General features: G+C 46.4%; 1 protein-coding gene across 4 annotated transcripts in view; it reads right to left on the bottom strand.

Moving 5' to 3' along the window:
• LOC144481893 (Golgi reassembly-stacking protein 2-like) overlaps positions 1–21,331 on the bottom strand; it is a 739,438-nt gene that overhangs the window by 713,493 nt on the left and 4,614 nt on the right. For all 4 annotated transcript variants that reach the window (XR_013495796.1, XR_013495797.1, XM_078201056.1 and 1 more), the window contains exons 2-7: positions 15,706–15,786; positions 12,056–12,259; positions 9,061–9,147; positions 7,595–7,725; positions 4,877–4,988; positions 1,658–1,778 (exon numbers count right to left, since the gene is read on the bottom strand). Coding sequence is in view for 2 of the 4 variants with exons in the window: in XM_078201056.1 (XP_078057182.1) it covers positions 1,658–1,778; positions 4,877–4,988; positions 7,595–7,725; positions 9,061–9,147; positions 12,056–12,259; positions 15,706–15,786 (736 nt within the window). In the remaining 2 variants the exon portion in view is untranslated. The remainder of the gene's footprint in view (positions 1–1,657; positions 1,779–4,876; positions 4,989–7,594; positions 7,726–9,060; positions 9,148–12,055; positions 12,260–15,705; positions 15,787–21,331) is intronic.

Below are 21,331 nucleotides of genomic sequence, written 5' to 3'. Positions count from 1 at the left end.
GAGATTCACCAGGATACTGCCTGGGATGGAACATTTAAGTTATGAAGAGAGGTTGGATAGGCTTGGGTTGTTTTCTCTGGAGCAGAGAAGACTGAGGGGTGACCTGATCGAGGTGTACAGGATTATGAGGGACATGGACAGAGTGGATAAGGAGCAGCTGTTCCCCTTAGTTGAAGGGTCAGTCACGAGGGGACACAGGTTCAAGGTGAGGGGTGGGAGTTTAGGGGGCATGTGAGGAAAAACTTTACCCAGAGGGTGGTGAGGGTGTGGAATGCGCTGCCTGTGAGGGTGGTGGAGGCGGGATGCCTCACATCCTTTAAAAAGTACCTGGATGAGCACTTGGCACATCATAACATTCAGGGCTATGGGCCAAGTGCTGGCAAGTGGGATTGGATGGGGGTTCAGGTGTTTCTAGTGTGTTGGTGCAGACTCGATGGGCCAAAGGGCCTCTTCTGCACTGTATGATTCTATGAAAATCGTGCTACCATTTGTAGCTGGTGCCTTCAGTTGGTCAGGCCCTATGCTCCAGAATTCCCTCCCTAAACATCCGCCTCTTCTACTTCCCTTGCCTCCCTTAAGACATGAGGTGGAGATGCCGGTGTTGGATTGGGGTGGGCACAGCAAGAAGTCTCTCAACACCAAGTTAAAGTCCAACAGGTTTATTTGGAATCACGAGCTTTCAGAGCGCTGCTCCTTCATCAGGTGAGTCACTACCTGATGAAGGAGCAGCGCTCCAAAAGCTCGTGATTCCAAATAAACCTGTTGGACTTTAACTTGGTGTTGAGAGACTTCTTACTGTCCTTTAAGACACTCCTCAAAACCTACCTCTTTGACCAAACTTTTGGTCACCTGACCTAATATCTCCAATCCAAAGATGTACGGGTTAGGTTGATTGGCTATGATAAATTGTCCCTTAGTGTCAGGGGGGTTAGCAGGGTAATACGTGGGGCTACGAGGATAGGGCCTGGGTGGAATTGTTGTCAGTGCAGGCTCGGTAGACCACACTGTTGGGATTCTATGATTCTACATGGCTCAGATTTTGTTTTGCTATGCTTCTGAAGCATCTTGGGAAGTTTTGTTACATTAAAAGGTGTTTATACAAATACAAGTTATGTTTTTACATGATTAATATTTGGCAGATTACAAGAAGTGGTTTCCTTTTTGACAATTCTGCATCTGCCTTTTCAGGTTTTGGCTTTATGTTTGGAATAAAAAATGATCTATATACCAAATGTCTTTTTTTTGTTTTGCCCCGACATACAAGATGGCGTGATCAGCATTACTGAATTTATGGCCAAGTCCAAGATGCTGTGCCACCTGGAGGGATCGATGTTCCCATGCACCCACTGCCCCGGTCCTTCTCAGTGGCACAGCATGGGTTTGAACGGTGCTGTTGAAGAGGCCTTGCGGGGTTGCTGCAGTGCAACCTGTAACTGTTAATTGTTGCGGCCACAGTGCATGCGCCAGTAATGGAGAGCACAAACGAAAGGTTAAAGGGCACTTCACGTCAGTAGGATGCCCCCACCATGGTCACTGGTTCCATCCACGATATAGTACTGTAGAAACCTGCCTGCAATTTAGAACGGGACGCTTTCCGCAGTGCTGCCGAAATCTCTACCTGACGTAAATGCTACCATGAACGTAATTCTACCAGTACCTGGTGTGAATGCGCCTGTGACTGAAGGAGATGTTGTTCCCAGCCTGAGATCGCTCAGCTCCTTTGGCAGGCCTGAGGGCATGTTACTCATTGCAGGCGCACTTGGAGCTGAAAGAGGAACCTACAAAGAAAAGAAACTTTAGAACATCACCCTACATGTGTCATTACTAACACGGCAACACGAGAGGGAGGAGAAAAATGCACATTTTGTTTCAGGCAGAATGAGTTCCCAAGGCTCACATGCACTGGTTTCTTTGCCTCCTGAAAAACAGTAAGTGGGTGCTGATTCAGTTCATTAACTGACCAATATGGATTTCACATACAATATATTCACACCACATCCAAAGAGGGCAGGTTATAGAAACCATTACTGCCAGATATCATTTTGATAGCATAGGCAGAACAGGGGAGACCTCATTCCACCTTGTTCTTGCATCCATACTTTGGTCCCAATTCCCTGCAGGATTAGGGCTGTTCCTTGCTTGATGCGCCGAGCACCGCGTTTTGCGCCTTGGCACCATTTTGAGCGCAGAAAGTTACTCCATTATTCTTGACAGGAAGGCATCCCGTTCTGAAGGGGACCCTCTGTGACTACATCGCCCGCATCAACATCTCAAAGGCACCTCCAAAAAAATGAAGCAGCCCTTTTCCTTCAAACCTCCATTCTGCCAGGACAACAAACCTAAACTCGCCAGTAATTCAGCCCCGCTTTCCACACAGTTCCTATTAGTACAGGGGGCTAATTTCGCAAAGACAAACCACATCGGCGGTGCTGGGAGGACACACGCAATCAACTGCCACTAGAACTGCTCACAAGTGGCTTAATAGAATAGAATAGAAACCCTACAGTGCAGAAGGAGGCCATTCGGCCCATCGAGTCTGCACCGACCACAATCCCACCCAGGCCCCCACATATTTACCCGCTAATCCCACTAACCTACGCATCTCAGGACTCTAAGGGGCAATTTTTAACCTGGCCAATCAACCTAACCCGCACATCTTTGGACTGTGGGAGGAAACCGGAGCACCCGGAGGAAACCCACGCAGACACGAGGAGAATGTGCAAACTCCACACAGACAGTGACCCGAGCCGGGAATCGAACCCAGGACCCTGGAGCTGTGAAGCAGCAGTGCTAACCACTGTGCTACCGTGCAGTACACCCATGGACCAGGCTTGATTCTTTTCTCTGCTGTGTTAGCTGCTCTCACCTTTCCCTATTGTCAAACAGCCAGCTGATATTCGATAGCCCAGGGTCATGCACAAAGAATGGCCACTCTGGCCAGGTACTAGACTGCATCAATGTCCCCACTTCTGGAAGGCAATCAAGCAAGCTCCAGGAGACTAGCGTTAGGGACCAGATCAGAAACTCCAAGGTAGACTCGACCCCAGCTTCTTACGATTTGGACATTATGGCAAGCATAAGGTGTTTCACTCCAGGTATGATTCAAGTGACGTACTAGAAAGCTTTTATTAAAACAAAATTTAAGAACACAGTTAGAATACAATAATACCAACAGCGCGCGAGCTCTCTAAAGATCCCAAGCAGCAGACAGTTTGATTTCTCTGTAAGCTGAGCTTCACCCAGTCACCTGATTTTTGTCAACCTAAAAAAAGCCCTACTCTGCAAAACCCCAGGGGTAAAAAAAACACTAAAAACAGAACAGCATTAGTCCAGATTAAAACAGACATTCTAGCAATTAGGAACAATTATGCTGCTGCAGTAACAATACAGGGCTGCCAAATACAGACCCAGCAGCACAGAAACATGATTCAAATACATTTCTTAAAGGCACAGTATCGTCAGACGAGATTACCTATCAATTCTCAGAAACAGAGGACTATACAGGACTGAAACAAAAATCTCCATGTAGATAGAACATTCACACCTCCTTCTTCATAGCCACTTTAAGTGTAGTTATCATTAATTGTTCAGGTTGGAAGCAGCAATTTCATACTAACAGCAATGATCAGATAAATCTATTGTCGGGATGTTGGCTGATGGATAAATAATGGCCAGGGCACCATTGCTCTTCTTTCAATGTCATGGAACCATGTCCCCACAAGGACCTCAGTTTAGCATCTACTCTGAAAGACAGCACAGCTGGCAATGCTTCTGCTGTACTCCCTGCACACTGCAGAGATTTTTCATATACTCAGCAAGCCAGGATGTTCCTCATCATTGTACATATACTCAATACTAAAGGAAAGGACAAGCCAGTGCTTCACCACACTGTTACGAAGACAGTTCAACAACATCGGACTTAAACTCCAACCTCATTTCCTACTAAAACTGTTTACGCTGTTTTCAACCCCTTCCACAGCTACACGACTTGTATTAAATACTTCTCACTGCTTGATTCAATCCCCAACCCATTCTCACAGTATAAATGATTGTTCATTTCCTATGACATACAGACCCTCGCAAGCACTTCCCCCAAACATTTTATATACAATAAATTACACTGAAGTGCACTGGCAAGTCATGATGGCAAAGGCAGCAAGCCATTTTGCGCACACAAACAGCAACTAGATGAGTGACTAATTAAAGCAGTAATGGATTGGGAAGATAGATGGTCACATCATCTGAAGTGATCCTACCGTTAAGAAAAAATACTTGTATTTATATAGCGCCTTTCATGTCCACATGATATCCCAAAGCACAATGAAGTACTTTTGAAATGCTGTCACTGTTGTAACATTGGAAACTTGCCATTTTGCGCATCGCAAGCTCGCACAAATAGCAATGCAATCATTCCGATAGCCTGGTTGCGATAAGTTGAGGAATAAAATTGGCCTGGGCACCAGAGATAGCTCCTCTAGTCTTCCACAAAGTAGTGCCATGGGAATTTTTATATCCACCCGAGGAATAGATTAAAATTTCACCTGAAAGATGGCACCTCAGACAGCGCAGCACTCTGCACTGGAGTGCCAGGCTTGATTTATATGCTGAAGTCCTGGAGTGGGACTCGAACCTCCTGACTCAGAGGCAAGAATGCTGCTGTCTCAGCCGACAGAGAAGGCAAATAGGGCCATGATTTAAGTGTGTCACTTAGGAACACAATGACAGATTAGAAGGATAATGAAGGAATTGCCAAGGTGAAAAGTTACCAGACAGAAAATTGCCAGCCTAATTTGACTTGCTTTAATGCAGCAAGATTAAACATCTCAGATACAAGCAGACACGCTGCCTCTGTGAGTCCATCTTTTATGGTGCTTACCATGGGACTGGAAGGCAGGCTAGTTCGGAGAACTGGTGATAACTTTCTCTCCGTTAGATGCTTATGGATTGGTATCCGGTGCAGATATCCATAGCCAATCCCACAGCCCAGACTGGAAAAGAGAAGGAACAGTATTTAGACCACATGTCTCATTAATTTGCACACATTAGGAACAAGGGACTTGGGAGCAGGTGGCCTTATGGCCCTTTGAGCCTGCTCCACCTTTCAATAAGATCATGGCTGATTGGTTGTGATGTGGTTGCGGTCACAACTCCACTCTCCCACATAATCCTTGACTTTTGCCTTGAATAAATTCAATGACCCTGCCTTCACTGCATTTTGGGAAGAGAATTCCACATACTAACAATCCTCAAAAATGTTCACCTCACTTCCACCTGAAAAGGAAGACTTCATATTCTTAAACTGTGTCCCCTTGTTCTAGTCTCTCCCCAACAAGGGGAAACGTCGTCCCGAGATCTATCCTCCACTGAGGATCTATGTTTCAATAAGATCACCTTCCATTCTTCTAAACTCCAATGGATATACTGCCCAACCTTTCATAGGATAAGCTCTTCATTCCAGGAATGAGTCAAGTGAACCTTAATCTACTGCTACCTTTTTTTTGACAATAAGGAGATCAAAATTGTACACAGTATTCCAGATGTGGTCTCACTAATGCCCTGCACAGCTTCCCTCCTTTTACATTCCATTCCCCTTGCAATACACACCAACATCTACCTTCCTAATCACTTGTACCCACGCACTAACCTTTTTTGAGATTTGTATACCAGGACATTCTAGACCCCACTGTGTCACCAAGTTCCACAATCTCTCTCCATTTAAATAGCACACTTTTTCTATTCTTCCTGCCAAAGTTCACATTATATTCCATCTGCCAATTTTTAGCCCAGTCACTTTCCCCATCTATATCCCTTTCAGACTTCGACTCTTCTCGATAACTTACTTTCTTATTTATCTTAGCATCATCGGCAAATTTAGCGACCATACATTTGGTCCTGTCATCTAAACCATTGATATAGATTGTAAATAATTATAACCAAGCCCTGATCCCTGTGCAATTGCAGTTGTTACAACTTATAAACCCGAAAAAACACTCATTTATACCTACTCTCGGCTTCCTATTAGCCAACCAATCTTTTATCCTATGCTAATATGTTACCTCCGACACCAGATTCTCTTATCTCACGTACTAACCTTTGAAGTGGCACCTCGGTCAAATGCTTTTGGAAATCCCATGTACACTACATCTATAGGTTCCCCTTGGTCTACCTTGTCACTTCAAAATCTCAACACAACTTCCCTCTCACAAAGCCGGATCACATTACGATTTGCGAAGTATCTTGCCATAACCTCCTCAATAATGAATTCTAGCAATTTCCTCACGACAGATGTTAGGCTAACTAGCCTGTAGTTTCCTGCTTTGTCTCCCTCCTTTTTGGTGTTATATTAGCTGTATTCCAATCGGCTGGGAGCTTTCGAAAACCATCACATCCTTCCTGAAATGTTGTGCCCAGAACAGGTTGAAGCATTCCATCCTTGCGAATCTGTTCTGCACCCTCTCTAAAATAATCACATCCTTCCTGATGGGCCCAGAACTGGGAGATGGTGTGGTCAGTGGTGGGTGGAGAGAAGGGGCGTCACAATGATCAATCGTGTCATGAAGCTATGGGACTGGCCTTGGTGGAGCAGCTGATACTTACTGGTTTGTCAATTTGATACATTGGCATGGTCTGACGTTTCTTATCTGCTACTCTGTCAGAGCCATCAGCACACATACATTAATTACAGCTGAACTGCTGCCTGGGGCAAAATGGTGGCACAGTGGTCATCACTGCTGTCTCAAAGCGCCAGGGACCTGGGTTCAATTCCAGCCTTGGGTGACTGTGTGGAGTTTGCATGTTCTCCCCGTGTCTGCATGGGTTTCCTCCCACACTCCAAAGATGTGCAGGTTAGGTGGATTGGCCATGCTAAATTGCTCCTTATTGTCCAAGGATGTGCAGGTTAGGTGGATTGGCTGTGCTAAATTGCCCCTTAGTGTCCAAAGATGTGCAGATTAGGTGGATTGGCCATGCTAAATTGCCCCTTAGTGTCCAAAGGTGTGTAGGTTAGGTGGATTGGCTGTGCTAAATTGCCCCTTAGTGTCCAAAGGTGTGTAGGTTAGGCCATGATAAAAATGTGTGGAGGGTTATGGGGATAGAGCGGGGGAGAGGGGCTGGCTAAGACACACTGTCAGAGAGTTAGTGCAGACTCAATGGGTCGAATGGCCTCCTTCTGCACTGTAGGGATTCTGAGATTATATCGTATCTCTGGTTGTAGAGCGGCGCTCAGGTGACATCAGAATGGAAAGGTACAGGTTGCACATCGTAAAATTAAAAAGGACTGAAAGTCTCGGCACAACTTAGGTTCTGAACATTTTTTTTTAAAAACAAGCTCCAGTTTGAGATAACCTGAAGAGACAACTTTTGAAAAAAGTTAAATACATGTGAGCAAAACTTAATAAAATTACCTATTATTTTAGTTATGTCTCCAATAAATTAAAAACATATCCTCGGAAGATCAAACCCTGTTTAACCCTTTGCCTAACAGAGGTTTGGTGCACTGGAATTCTCTGCTGGACCAGGTATGATTCTTCCAAAGGCGTTTGTACTGACAAGTTAGACTAGTGGTTTAAGAAAGGTAAATCTGACCCTGGCGTACCTGCCCTCTCCACCCCATGCACTGTTAGGCGTGATAATCACCTCCCTACAATTGTCTGTGTCAGTGTTGTACACATAGATCTTTAGTGGCTTTCCGTTGTGGGATTCGATCAAAGAGAACAAATCTTCAGACTGGAACAGAAAGAGAGAGAGAGAAACAGGTTAAGTCAATGCTCCAATTCACCCCCTCCCCGATGCATTCCTCAACAAAGTCACAATAACTGAACAGCTTTTCCTCTGCACCCAACACACATGCAGATTAAAAAAGCAGCTATTTGATTTGGTCAAGATTGCTTCGCACAGGGCACTGTTTGAAATAAAAATAATAGACTATGGGGATAGTTTGACTAGAATCAGAATCCCTATAGTGCAGAAGGAGGCCATTCAGCCCATCAGGCCTGTACCAACAATCCCACCCAGGCCCTATCCCCGGTAACCCCATGTATTTACCCTGCTAATTCCCCCTGACACTAAGGGGCAATTTACCATGGCCAACCCACCTAACCTGCACATCTTTGGATTGTGGGAGGAAACAGACACGGAGAGAATGTGCAAACTCCACAGAGTCACCCAAGGCCAGAACGGAGCCCGGTCCCTGGCGCTGTGAGGCAGCAGTGCTAACCACTACCGTGGGTTACATGGGCCATTGCCAAACCACACATGCTGTAAGCAGCAGAGGTAAAATCAGGAGTGAACAAAGCACAGTGCAAGTGATTGTGGGCTTGAGGGTGGGAAAGAGGGGTCTCATTCTTCCAGTTAAAAATAAGTAAACGCCAATACAAGAAATAAGTGGAGGGAACAGAAAGGATAAAGAAAGAGGTGCCAACACAGAGACTGTGGATTAGCACTCATCACTGTGTGGGGGTCTGGATTGCAATATTATACATCAGTTATGTGCTGCGCACAAAAGCAGTCATTACAAAGTCCAAATATATACCAGCATATACACCTTACAAAGCAAAAGTCAACTTGCCCCCTCATACTGCAGAGTTGCCCCCAATAACTTGATGCCGCACTGCTTAGGCACACAATTCGGGAACATTGATTAATTACCGGCCTAACAGACAGCCACAGTAATGAAGACAAAATAGCTCACAACTGGGTTCTGGCAGAGACACTGAATAAGGTGCAATTAACTTGCAAATCAGAGACTTTCCACAGTTTGCCTGGCAAGCATCGGTGGAGAGAGAAAGTGTTAATGTTTCAGGTTGATGACCTCTCGTCCGAATCAACTCTGCAGAAAGTCACAGATGCTGTCAGACCTACTGCCTATTTCAGTTTTTATTTCCGATTTCCAGTACCCGCTGTCTTTTGCTTTCCAGAGTTTAATGCCTGCTCTGACAACTTTGGCTGAGCGAGGAATATATTTTTGCACTCCACAGGCTATTAGATACTGGATCCCAAAAGTGGATTGCCGGTTTACAAGTTCAATAATCCTCCCCAAGAGGAAAAGGAAACAGCAGCTACCTCGCGGAGAATGGCTTCAGCTCCAATTATGTAGTCGGTGTATGGCCTCAGACCAGCGAGTGCAGCAGGGGAATTGGACTCCACTTCCTGCAAAGGAAAGTCACAATAGATTTAAATCCAAACAAACATACGTGCGCACACAGATGGAACGAATAACTCTACCAAACTCTCACCCAAGTGATGAAAGTAGCACAAGGGAATTCACGCTTATTTTTAGAAACTACCAATTGTTCCTTCTTGGTACATGACCGAATAGCGGCTCCTCACGAGTAACCACAACCTGCACCAACCAGCAAACTGGGAAAAAAAAAACTCAGCAGCACAGTTCAGCTCAATCTTGCCCTCACCAGAAGTCCGACACATGTAAACTTCCCAGAGACTGGAATCCTCGCTGATGTTCCCCTTCCCCAGTCCAGCATCTAATTATAACGCTTGCGCCTCCGGCCTGGCTGGACTCCGTCGAGATCAGGAATCAGACTTGCTACTTCCTTGCAGTCTGTATAATTCAAATGGCTGCTTTCCTCACTAAAGTCACTGCAGGAAGCCCTTTTCGAAAGAGGGAATTGATTCGACATAACCAGCCGTTTTGAGAGAGACTGGACTACAAGCCATCTCAAAAAGTGGGATGACCCAGTTGTTACACCCAACCAGCCACGAGTGAGCAAATGCCAGGCAAACGCCAGGCAAACGTCACCAACTTCAAACCATAGAATCCCTAGTGCAGGAGGCAGCCATTCGGTCCATCGAGTCTGCACAAACTATAATCCTACCCAGGCCCTTTCCCCGTAACCCTGCTAGCCCCCCAGACATGAAGGGGCAATTTAGCATGGCCAATCCACCTAACCTGCACATCTTTGCAGCGTGGGAGGAAGCCAGAGCAAACTCACGCAGACAATGTGCAGACTCTACATAGACAGTCAGCTAAGGCCGGAATCGAACCTGTGAGGCAGCAGTGCTAACCACTGTGCCATGCTGCCCCAATAAATTACATCAACACACCTTAAATAGAAACAGACACCTATTTTACTGCTGGACAATGGCCCAGATTTTGCTATCAGAACAACAGTAAGGCTCATGACATTTAGTTATTTATACACAGTGTACAACTTCAGGCAAAGAGCAGATGTCTGGTTAGATGCGTGTATCCAGAGGCCGCTGCCCAAGTTGTGCTGCTCCACTGAGAATCTGGCAAAATGACCATCTCACCATCAGCCTCACCACCGACAAGCATCGAATAGGACACAACATTGATCCACTTGCACAGCAGATTAATAAAAGCATTGTTCATTCCAGTTCAAATATAGTTAACAGCATGATAGGTGTTAATCGCTGCCAGATAACCTCACTGGCACCAAGGTATTGCAAATGTGGAATCTTTTTCCTTCAGGTTTTAATTACTGGAGATATCACAAAGGTATAGAACTTTAAAGTAGTTTTTTTCAGAAAAGCTTTTATCTCAACTCTTTCTCTCTCTATCGATGCAATCTCTCCTTCCCTCTCTGTATAATTTGATTCCGAATTCACCCATGCTGATTTACATTTCTTTCACACTCCTCGCACTCTTAACTCCCCCATTCTTCAATCTGATCGCTTCATCAACGACACAATCATCAGGTCCAGGTGCTTGGACTCCTCTTGCTGCGACATAGAAACCCTACAGCGCAGAAGGAGGCCATTCGGCCCATCGAGTCTGCACTGACCACAATCCCACCCAGGCCCTATCCCCATACATTCACCCTAGCCAGTCCCCCTGACAAAAGAGCAAATTAACACGGCCCATCCACCTGACCTGCACGTCCTTCGGACTGTGGGAGGAAACCGGAGCACCCGGAGGAAACCCACGCGGACACGGGGAGAACGTGCAAACTCCACACAGACAGTGACCCAAGCCGGGAATCGAACCCGGGTCCCTGGTGCTGTGAGGCAGCAGTGCTGGCCACTGTGCTACCCACTTACAAGCTATTTTCTATGTTTCTAGAAGATGGGTAGAAGAGGCTCTTTTGAATAAGATGCTAAGCCCACCTGACAAAAGAGAGATTAAATGATTCTATGGCACTATTTCAAAAAGGGAGTTATCGCCAACATGCTGACCAATATTAGCTCCTCAAAGAGCTTCATTTATTAAAAATATAGTAATTCTAGTCAGTATCACGCTGCTGTTTGTGGGAGCTCGCTGTGCGTGACTGGCTGCTGCACTTCCTACATTATAACTCAAAAGTACTTTATTGACTCTAAAGCTTTGAGTCCGGTGGTTTTGAAAGGCGCTGTATCACTGTCTCCCAGCACACAATTCGGCAGGGGCAGAGGGGGCGGGGAGAGAGGGGGGGGGGGGGGGGGTGTGTGTGTGTGTGTGGAGGGAAAATGCAAGCAGACTTTGAACAAAGAAGCATTCCCCACTGCAGGAAAAGTGCCGGTGTGAACAAAGAACAGTACAGCACAGGAACAGCTTCGGCCCTCCAAGCCTGGGCCGATTACGTTGCCCTGTCCAGACAATATATATCGCCTGTATCCCTCTATTCTCCACCTGTTCATGTGTCTATCCAGGTAAGTCTTAAATGTCGCTAATGCATCTGCCTCAACCCCCTCACTTGGCAGTGCATTCCAGGCCCCCACCACCCTCTGTGTAAAAAAACTTGCCCCGCACATCCCCACTGAACCTTTCCCCCCTTATCTTGAACTTGTGCCCCCTTCTAATTGTCATTTCTGCCCTGGGGAAAAAGCTTCCAACTGTTCACCCTATCGATACCCCTCAATCAGGTCGGTGTGGTTAGTGTCTGGTTTATTCCAAGCAGCTTTATGGCAAAGAGCTGTGGGGATTAGAGACAGCGTGGCGATCACAATGCATGCCAAGCATTTTCTCACACCGTCTCCTCACATCACCAATAGGAAGCCATTTCCATTCCTTCCTGCTTTTCAGGGTAGATTGGCAACATTGCAGCAAGGTCACGTAACTTGAACACGCTTTCAAAGCATACTTAGGGAGCATTTCACATACCAGCACATGCCAGACATTTTCATTTGCACCTTCAAAACTGCAGAAGCGAATGCTAACTCCCAGCAGCCCCTGTCCACCCCACAGGTTACTGGGCGTTGCGCTGATTTCTCGAACAGCCTGCGTCTTGGTGTTGTAAATGGCCATTTTGAGAGATTTTTCCACGTGGCCTACTAACAGGTCCCTCAGTGCGTTGTCATCCTTATCCTGAAAAGGAATGGAGAAACAAAAAGGGGTAAGAAAAGCAACCAACTGAGAAAATTCACTACTGTATAACAAAGGAAGCCTCAGGTTTGATCCCAGTTTATGCCGAGTTCGCCGACTTCAGTAGAAATGTCAATCAAGAAGCTATCACCCATGATAGTGACACTTCTCACAGCGCCAGGGACTCGGGTTAGATTCCCAGCTTGGGTCACTGTCTGTGCGGAGTCTGCACGTTCTCCCCGTGTCTGCGTGGGTTTCCTCCGGGTGCTCCAGTTTCCTCCCACAGTCTGAAAGACGTGCTGGTTAGGGTGCATTGGCCATGTTAAATTCTGTGTACCCGAACAGGAGTGTGGCGGAGGGGATTTTCACAGTAACTTCATTGCAGTGTTAATGTAAGCCTACTTGCGACACTAATAAATAAACATAGGACAACATTTCAAACACCCTGGACAATGCTTTATTTTCTTTTTATTCATTCGTGGGACATGGGCGTTGCTGGCTGGCCAGCATTTATTACCCATCCCTAGTTGCCCCTTGAGAAAGTGATAGTGAGCTGCCTTCATCAACAACTGAGTGGCTTGCTGAGCCATTTCAGAGGACAGTTGAGTCAACCACATTGCTGTGGCTCTGGAGTCACATGTAGGCCAGACTGGGTAAGGACGGCAGATTTCCTTCCCTAAAGGGACATTAGTGAACCAGATGGGTTTTTCCGACAATGGTTTCATGGTCATCAGTAGATTCTAAATTCCAGATATTTTTTATTGAATTCAAATGCCACCACCTGCCGTGGCGGGATTCGAACCCGGGTCCCCAGAACATTAGCTGAGTTTCTGGATTAATAGTCTAGTGATAATACCACTAGGCCATCGCCTCATGAAAAACAATAAGACGGCCCAAAGCTCAAAAGTTGAAGTTACAACACGAACCAGAATAAAGCTGCTCTGGAGACTCAGCCCAAAGGAATAGCAAGCAGAATCCAATGCTGCCGTTCCACACTTCAGACAGGATGGTTAGCCCACCGTATCTGCCTGCTCAGGTCAATGCTAAATATTCCATGGCACTATTTAAAAGAGCAAACACTTTGCCTCATTGTAACAAACAGGTTGCCAGCACATAATGACCTCTTGAGCAAAGAATGGAATTTGCTGGAACTGTACCCAGCAATCAGGGAATGGGAGAAACTAAAACAAACACATTGTACAATGAACTGAGAGGTAACATTTTGATGCGCAGGAAATATAGTTGCAATAGTGCTGTTTAGCATTCATTCCCTACCCCCACTTTGGGACAGGTCCAAATCACAAGCAAAGCATGCGTTCCACACACTCACAAAAAAGCAAAGCATTTAATTCTGCAGAATCCCCTTGTAAGCCAAGCTCAACACTTCATTATTGTCTCGGAGACACTTCCATCTTTCTGTAAGCGGTGAAATCATGCATGCCAAAAATAAAACAAAGAACAGTGGCCATTTCCCTCCTCGCTTTGTGAAACAAATTCAGAAGGGAAATGGGCTGTGGGAAATTAGATCCCACAATGCCAAGCTTTGCATCAGACGCTCCATAAATGGGGCAGAGAGATTTTGAGTCCAGATTCGGGAGGAAGATGGTGTCGTAGCGGGATCGTCACTGGACTAGTAGTCCGGAGGTCCAGACTAATGCTGTGTGCGCACAGGTTCAAATCCCACCATGGTGACTGCTGCTGGAATTTAATTTCAATTCATAAAATCTGGATGAAAGCTAGTCTAGGTCATGTTGACCATGACAACTAAGATCAATTGTTGTAAAAACCCATCTGGTTGATTAATGTCCTTTAGGGAAGGAAATCTGCCATCCTTACCCGGTCTGGCCTACATGTGACTCCAGAGCCACGGCAATGTGGTTGACTCTCAACTGCCCTCGAGCAACTAAGGATGGGCAATAAATGCTGGCCAGTCAGTGTTGGAAAAACCCATCTGGTTCACTAATATCCTTTAGTGAAGGAAATCTGCCGTCCTTACCCAGTCTGGCCTACATGTGACTCCAGAGGTACAGCAATGTGGTTAACTCTGAAGTAGTCAAGCAAATCACTCAGTTCATTTATTTATTCGTGTCACAAGTAGGTTTACATTAACACTGCAATGAAGTTACTGTGAAAATCCCCTCGTCGCCACACTCCTGTTCGGGTACACCGAAGGAGAATTTAGCACGGCCAATCCACCCTAACCAGCACGTCTTTCAGACTGTGGGAGGAAACCGGAGCACCCGGAGGAAACCCACGCCGACATGGGGAGAATGTGCAGACTCCACACACACACACACCCAAGCCAGGAATCGAACTCAGGTCCCTGGTGCTGTGAGGCAGCAGTGCTAACCACTGTGCTACCGTTCAGGGCAATTAGGAATGGGTAACAAATGTTGGTCTTGCCAGTGACACCCGCGTCCCATGAAAATAATAAAAGATTTGCAAAATGGTGAACAATTTGATTAGATTGTTTTTAGGTTTCAGTAAACCAGAAATGCAACAACAGGGAGATGAAGACTCGATTGTAGGATTGGAAGTTGGGTATTGCCAGTGGCTGGCACCTTAGATATTTCCCCTCCCTCAAACCGCTGAAGCACTCAGTCAGCCACCGCTTTTCCTGGCCACAAGTCAGTTAAACATCCAGCTCACTCGCAGCAAGTACGACATTCAGGGGAAACCCTCACCGTTACCCCACTCTTCCCCAAGATGAGTGGCCAAGATGACCGATTCCCACTCGGTCTGGAACAACGGAGTTAACTGTCACTAACATGATCAGCCAGGAATCCAGTCTTTCTGTCTGACTGTGGCACAAAAGAATAATTAACATTGCTGGAGGCTGGATTGAGAGGCTATGGCAGGCCAAGGGAAGCAGAGCTCCAGACACTGAAACAGCAGCCCCAAAAGATGGCAAACTGTACAAGGTGTGAGGCTTGATCCAAGTGTCGCCAAAGTGGATGGTGGTGTGAAGAAGAGTATCGCTTATTGGAGCATAGAATCTTTACAGTGTAGAAGACCATTCGGCCGATCGAGTTGGTGATGCATTAAAAAGGTAGAAGCAGGAGCAACAGTGCTGCCTCCTTTGGAGAACTGAGCAGTCAGCTAAATTAATCAGTAAATTTAGTACTGATTAAAAAAAACAAAATCACCAAAAACAAAGATTAATTAATGGGCAATGAGTGTATAAAACCAGTCCAATGATGTGTAGGATAGGTGGATTGGCCATGCGTGGGGTTATGGGGATAAGGTTGGGGACAGGGCCTGGCTGAGATACTCTGACAGAGTCAGTGCAGACCTGATGGGCCGAATGGCCTCCTTCTGCACTGTAGGGATTCTATAAAGGTTTACTGAAGACAAAATTCATGACTTTTTTGACAACAATACTCATCACTATTGATACAGCAAGGTTTCAAGTGTAAATTACTGCATGGACGCCAAGAGCATCAACTCACCAGCCTTGTATCACCTGCTGAAATGATAAAGTCAAAGAAGGGTTCCAGCCCAGCCCAGTATCCCGGGGAATTCTCCTGCACCTGCTCAAAGGAAAAGAGAACATTTCACCACAAAGTACCAGCCAGCCTTTTTACAACTGAAGTGTAGATTTAAACAAACAAAACACAATTACAGAATCCCATCTCTCAAACACCCTCCACGTACTACTCTGCTATTTCAATTCAGCTCCTAACCACAGTGATGGGTTTGGCACAGTGGTTAGCACTGCTGCCTCAGTGCCAGGGACCTGGGTTTGATTCCTAGCTTGGGTCACTGTCTGTGTGGAGTTTGCACATTCTCCTCATGTCTGCGTGGGTTTCCCCCGGGTGCTCCGGTTTCCCCCCCTCAGTCTGAAACGCATGCTGGTTAGGTGCATTGACTCAAACAGGTGCCGGAGTGTGGCAACTCGGGGAATTTCACAGTAACTTCACTGCAATGTTAAGGTAAGCCTTACTTGTGATTAATAAATAAACTTTTAAGGTGTCCTGGCCGAGACCTTGTTCACACAGCTCCTCATGTTCTCTCAGGTTTAGTCAGTTCTAGGGACACCGGAGGCCATTTACTCCTGAATCCATTCAATGAGATCATGGCTGATCTGCAACCTCACAAAAATCTATCAACTGCAGAGTGAAAATGAACAATCATCAACTGCTGTTGGCCTGAAGAAATGTTTCCTAATTACAGCCCTGAATTTTTATACAACACCCTCAGAATCCCTACAATGCAGGAGGAGGCCATTCAGCCCATTGAGTCTGTACCAACCACAATCCCACCCAGGTCCTATCCCCATAACCTCAGGCATTTACCCTAACTAGTCGCCCTGACACGAAGGGACAATTTAGCACAGCCAATCCACCTAACCCACACATCTTTGGACAGTGGGAGGAAACTGGAGCACCCAGAGGAAACCCACGCAGACACGGGGAGAATGTGCAAACTCCGCACAGACAGTGACCCAAGCCGGGAATCGAACCCAGGTCCCTGACGCTGTGAAGCAGCAGTGCTAACCACTGTGCTACCGTGCCACTCTCGTCCGAAACACACTAATATGCGCGCATGCATTTCTGGATACCCTACTTTCAGAAGGGAGAGGCAGCAGAAAATATTCATGAGAACGTTTCAGATCCTCATCAAATATGAAGAACTTCATCTGCGTGGATAGATTGAACAAGCTGGGGATGTTCTCCTTGAAGATGAGAAGATTTGATCAAGGTTTTCAAAATCAAAGGGTTCCGGGCAGAGTACCGTAGAATCCTTACAGTGCAGAAAGAGGCCTTTCGGCCCATCGAGTCTGCACCAATGCTCCGAAATAGCATTCCACCCAGGCCCTCCCCTCCACCCTATCCCCGTAACCCTGCACATTTAGTATGGCTGATCTAACCTACACATCTTTGGACACCAAGGGGCAGTTTAGCATGGCCAATCCACCTAACCTGCACATCTTTGGACACTAAGGGGCAATTTACCATGGCCAATCCACCTAACCTGCACATCTTTGGACACTAAGGGGCAATTTAGCATGGCCAATCCACCTAACCTACACATCTTTGGACACTAAGGGACAATTTAGCATGGCCAATCCACCTAACCTACACATCGTTGGACACTAAGGGACAATTTAGCATGGCCAATCCACCTAACCTACACATCTTTGGACACTAAGGGGCAATTTAGCATGGCCAATCCACCTAACCTGCACATCTTTGGACACTAAGGGGCAATTTAGCATGGCCAATCCACCTAACCTGCACATCTTTGGACACTAAGGGGCAATTTAGCATGGCCAATCCACCTAACCTGCACATCTTTGCACACTAAGGGGCAATTTAGCATGGCCAATCCACCTAACCTACACATCTTTGGACACTAAGGGGCAATTTAGCATGGCCAATCCACCTAACCTGCACATCTTTGGACACTAAGGGGCAATTTAGCATGGCCAATCCACCTAACCTGCACATCTTTGCACACTAAGGGGCAATTTAGCATGGCCAATCCACCTAACCTACACATCTTTGGACACTAAGGGACAATTTAGCATGGCCAATCCACTTAACCTGCACATCTTTGGACTGTGGGAGGAAACCGGAGCACCCGGAGGAAACCCATGCAGGCACAGGGAGAATGTGCAAACTCCACACACAGTTACTCGAGGCCGGAATCGAACCTGGGTCTCTGGCGTTGTGAGGAAGCAGTGCTAACCACTGCGCCACCGAGTAGAGAAGGAGAAATATTCCCCACTGGTTGAAGAGTTTGAGAACCAGAGCCAATCTAAGGGAACTGGAAAGAAGCAAAGCAACACGAGGAGAGACTTATTTTATGCTGCGTAAAGTTAGGATCTGGAATGCACTGCCGGAGAGTACAGTGAAGAAAGATTCAGTCAAGGCCTTCAAAAGAGAATTGGATAGTTTATTTGAAGCAAAAATAAACATTTGCAGGGCTAGAGGGAAAAGGCAGGAGAGTGGGACTCGGTAAGTTGTCCTTCGTGAGCCAGTACAGACATGAGGGGCCGAATGGCCTCCTCCTGTGCTGTAACCATCCTATGATTCCCGAATCCAAATGCAGGTGCACAAACAGCACTATCTCAAAAGAGGATGTGACATATATAACACAGGCGCTGTCTTCTGTGATGAAAGGCTTCACATTTCTCGAGCGGCGACTCACGCACGGGTGACTTCACTGCTGTGCAAAACAGCTGTGCCTTCGATCCAAGTGGAGCAACAACCCACTGCCATCAGGAGAAAGGAGCGTGGCAGAAAGAAAAATGCAAACTTAAAAAAAGATCATGTTTATATGACACCTTTCACTAAACTCAGGAAGCACTTTTTAACCAATGAGGGACAAAGTGTCATTTAAAAACAGTGGCCAATTTATACACAGCACAATCCCACAAGCAGCAAATAGATGTTTTTCTGTGTGATTATGGCAGAGGGATAAACACTGCCCACCTCTGGCAGGGCCAGCCTGGGTTTCTATGCTTACTCTCTGGAAAGAGATCCATGGAGGCATGGTTAGCAACCTAATGGGAAACTCAGAAGACACAACTGGATCCCAGGAGCTCCAATTCAACGTGGACTCAGTGGAAGCTCTGAATCAGTCTAATGCCAAGAGCAATGCTGCTTTTTCCAACTGAACGAGCTCAGAAACCCGACACTGCAGAGCTCAATGCTGCTTTACTCCTCTCAGATAGGCAAGATTTAAAACAATTTTTAAAGGAGTGTACTTTACAAAAGAGCTTTTTTTTCTCTCTTCATCACCTAAGAGGGGATCAAATCCGCACAGGAAAACTCCACGCGGCATTTAGCCTGGGGTGTGTTACTTCAGAGTTCAGGGAAGCTGGGAATCAATATCACAGCTTTGGTGAGTTTAACCCTTCAATTCCAGTCTGTCATTAAGTCACACAGCATCCAGTCCGGTGTTGTTCCTTGCTCCGCTGTCCTGAGAATTTCAGCTCCACTGCACTTGCTTATTTATCCCTAGAAATATTCAATACTTGGAGCCGCATTACAACGGTTATGCATCTTCTCGAACACACACACACACGCACGCGCACACACACACACAATTCCTGTCCCCCCATTTGACAAATCCCCACACACAACAATGCTCCAATCCACTCTACACAAATACTTGAGGTCACAATAATAGAATCCCTACAGTGCATTCAGTCCATCGAGTCTGCACCGACCACAATCCCACCCAGGCCCTACCCCTATTATCCTACATATTTACCTTGCTAGTCCCACCCCCTGACAATAAGGGGCAATTTAGCATGGCCAATCCACGAACTTACACATCTTTGGAAACTGGAGCACCCGGAGGAAACCCACGCAGACATGGGGAGAACGTGCAGACTCCGCACAGACAGTGACCCAAGCCGGGAATTGAACCCGGATCTCTGGCGCTGTGAGGCAGCAGTGCCAACCACTGTGCCATCCGTGCACCCAACAGGAAACTTCTGCCGTGCAACCTCCCATACACCACTGCCTCAATTAACTATACAACTGTATCAGATCAGGTCAATATATACACATGTGCAGTTACACAGCAGTTTATGAAGTCATTTAAATTAAACAAAAGCACTTTCACAAAATGAATTACTACGGAAGTGCAATGTCATAGAATCATAGAAACCCTACAGTGCAGAAGAAGGCCATTCAGCCCATCGAGTCTGCACCGACCACAATCCCACCCAGGCCCTACCCCCACATATTTACCCGCTAATCTCGCTAACCTACGCATTTCAGGGGCAATTTTTAACCTGGCCAATCAACCTAACCCGCACATCTTTGGACTGTGGGAGGAAACCGGAGCACCCGGAGGAAACCCACGCAGACACGAGGAGAATGTGCAAACTCCACACAGACAGTGACCCGAGCCGGGAATCAAACCCGGGACCCTGGAGCTGTCAAGCAGCAGTGCTAACCACTGTGCTACCGTGCCGCCCCTGTCGGTGGCATGGTGGTTAGCTCTGCTGTCTCACAGCGCCAGGGTCCCGGGTTCGATTCCTGGCTCGGGTCACTGTCTGTGAGGAGTCTGCACATTCTCCCTGTGTCTGTGTGGGTTTCCTCCGGGTGCTCCGGTTTCCTCCCACAGTCTGAAAGACGTGCTGGTTAGGGTGGATTGGCCGTGCTAAATTCTCCCTCAGTGTAACCCGAACAGGAGTGTGGCGACTAGGGGATTTTCACAGTAACTTCATTGCAGTGTTAATGTGAGCCGACTTGTGACACTAATAAAATAACACTTTAAAATAAAAACAGCTCTGTAGTTAGCAGAGTGAGTACCACCATGTCCAATCAGATTGACATCCAACTGATGGGTTTTCCGGGAGTTTCGGGAAAATGTTGGGCACGTTATTCTCAACATAAATCTAAACCAGCAGATGGCACCTCGGTTTAACATGAAGGATAGTATTTGGATTAATCCCTTGCAACAACTTTTACAGCATTCAAAGGTGCCAAATTCAAAAAGGGAGAGAAGCCAGGGAAGGCGTTAAAAAGTATAACCCAATAACTAGGTTTTAAGATTACTGAAAGTGACAAAAGAGAAAAACAAAGGGCGAAGAAATTTTGGATATTTGAAACAAGGCAACAGATTTGAGAGTCCACAGACAGGGGACCAGCCAGCCAGTGAGGATGGGGTGGGAGACAGCACATCATACAAGTTAGGGCCCAAGCCTTCAGACCTCGGGATGGGTTCGACTTGATAAAGATGGAGCTCAAGCATCAGCTGGCAAAGCATTGGAAAAAAAAGTGTCAAGGAAGTCAGGAAGCCTCGAATCAAGTGCTTGAGAAGTAGAGAGGGGGTCAAGGAGAGAAGGCAGCAAATCTATTAACAGCTGGGAAGATTGTTTTTTAAATGGGGGATAAATTTCTAAACATCATGGGATAGGGCTGGAAGAGATCAGGGAGCGGAGGAGTTGAAGGAGACAGACAACTAAATCACCTCAATTTTGAAGAACAACAAATTCATGGGTTTCTTACGCAGTATAAAGGTAGTCAGAGAGAGGAGCGAGAGCTCTCGGGATGATCCTGTGGCCAGAGAGAGCAAGACAGTACTGATTGAGTACTAATCAAACAAGATATG

This window comes from Mustelus asterias, chromosome X (genome assembly GCF_964213995.1).
Source record: "Mustelus asterias chromosome X, sMusAst1.hap1.1, whole genome shotgun sequence".
Lineage (NCBI taxonomy): Eukaryota > Metazoa > Chordata > Chondrichthyes > Carcharhiniformes > Triakidae > Mustelus > Mustelus asterias.
This window is presented reverse-complemented; position numbering and strand designations above follow the sequence as displayed.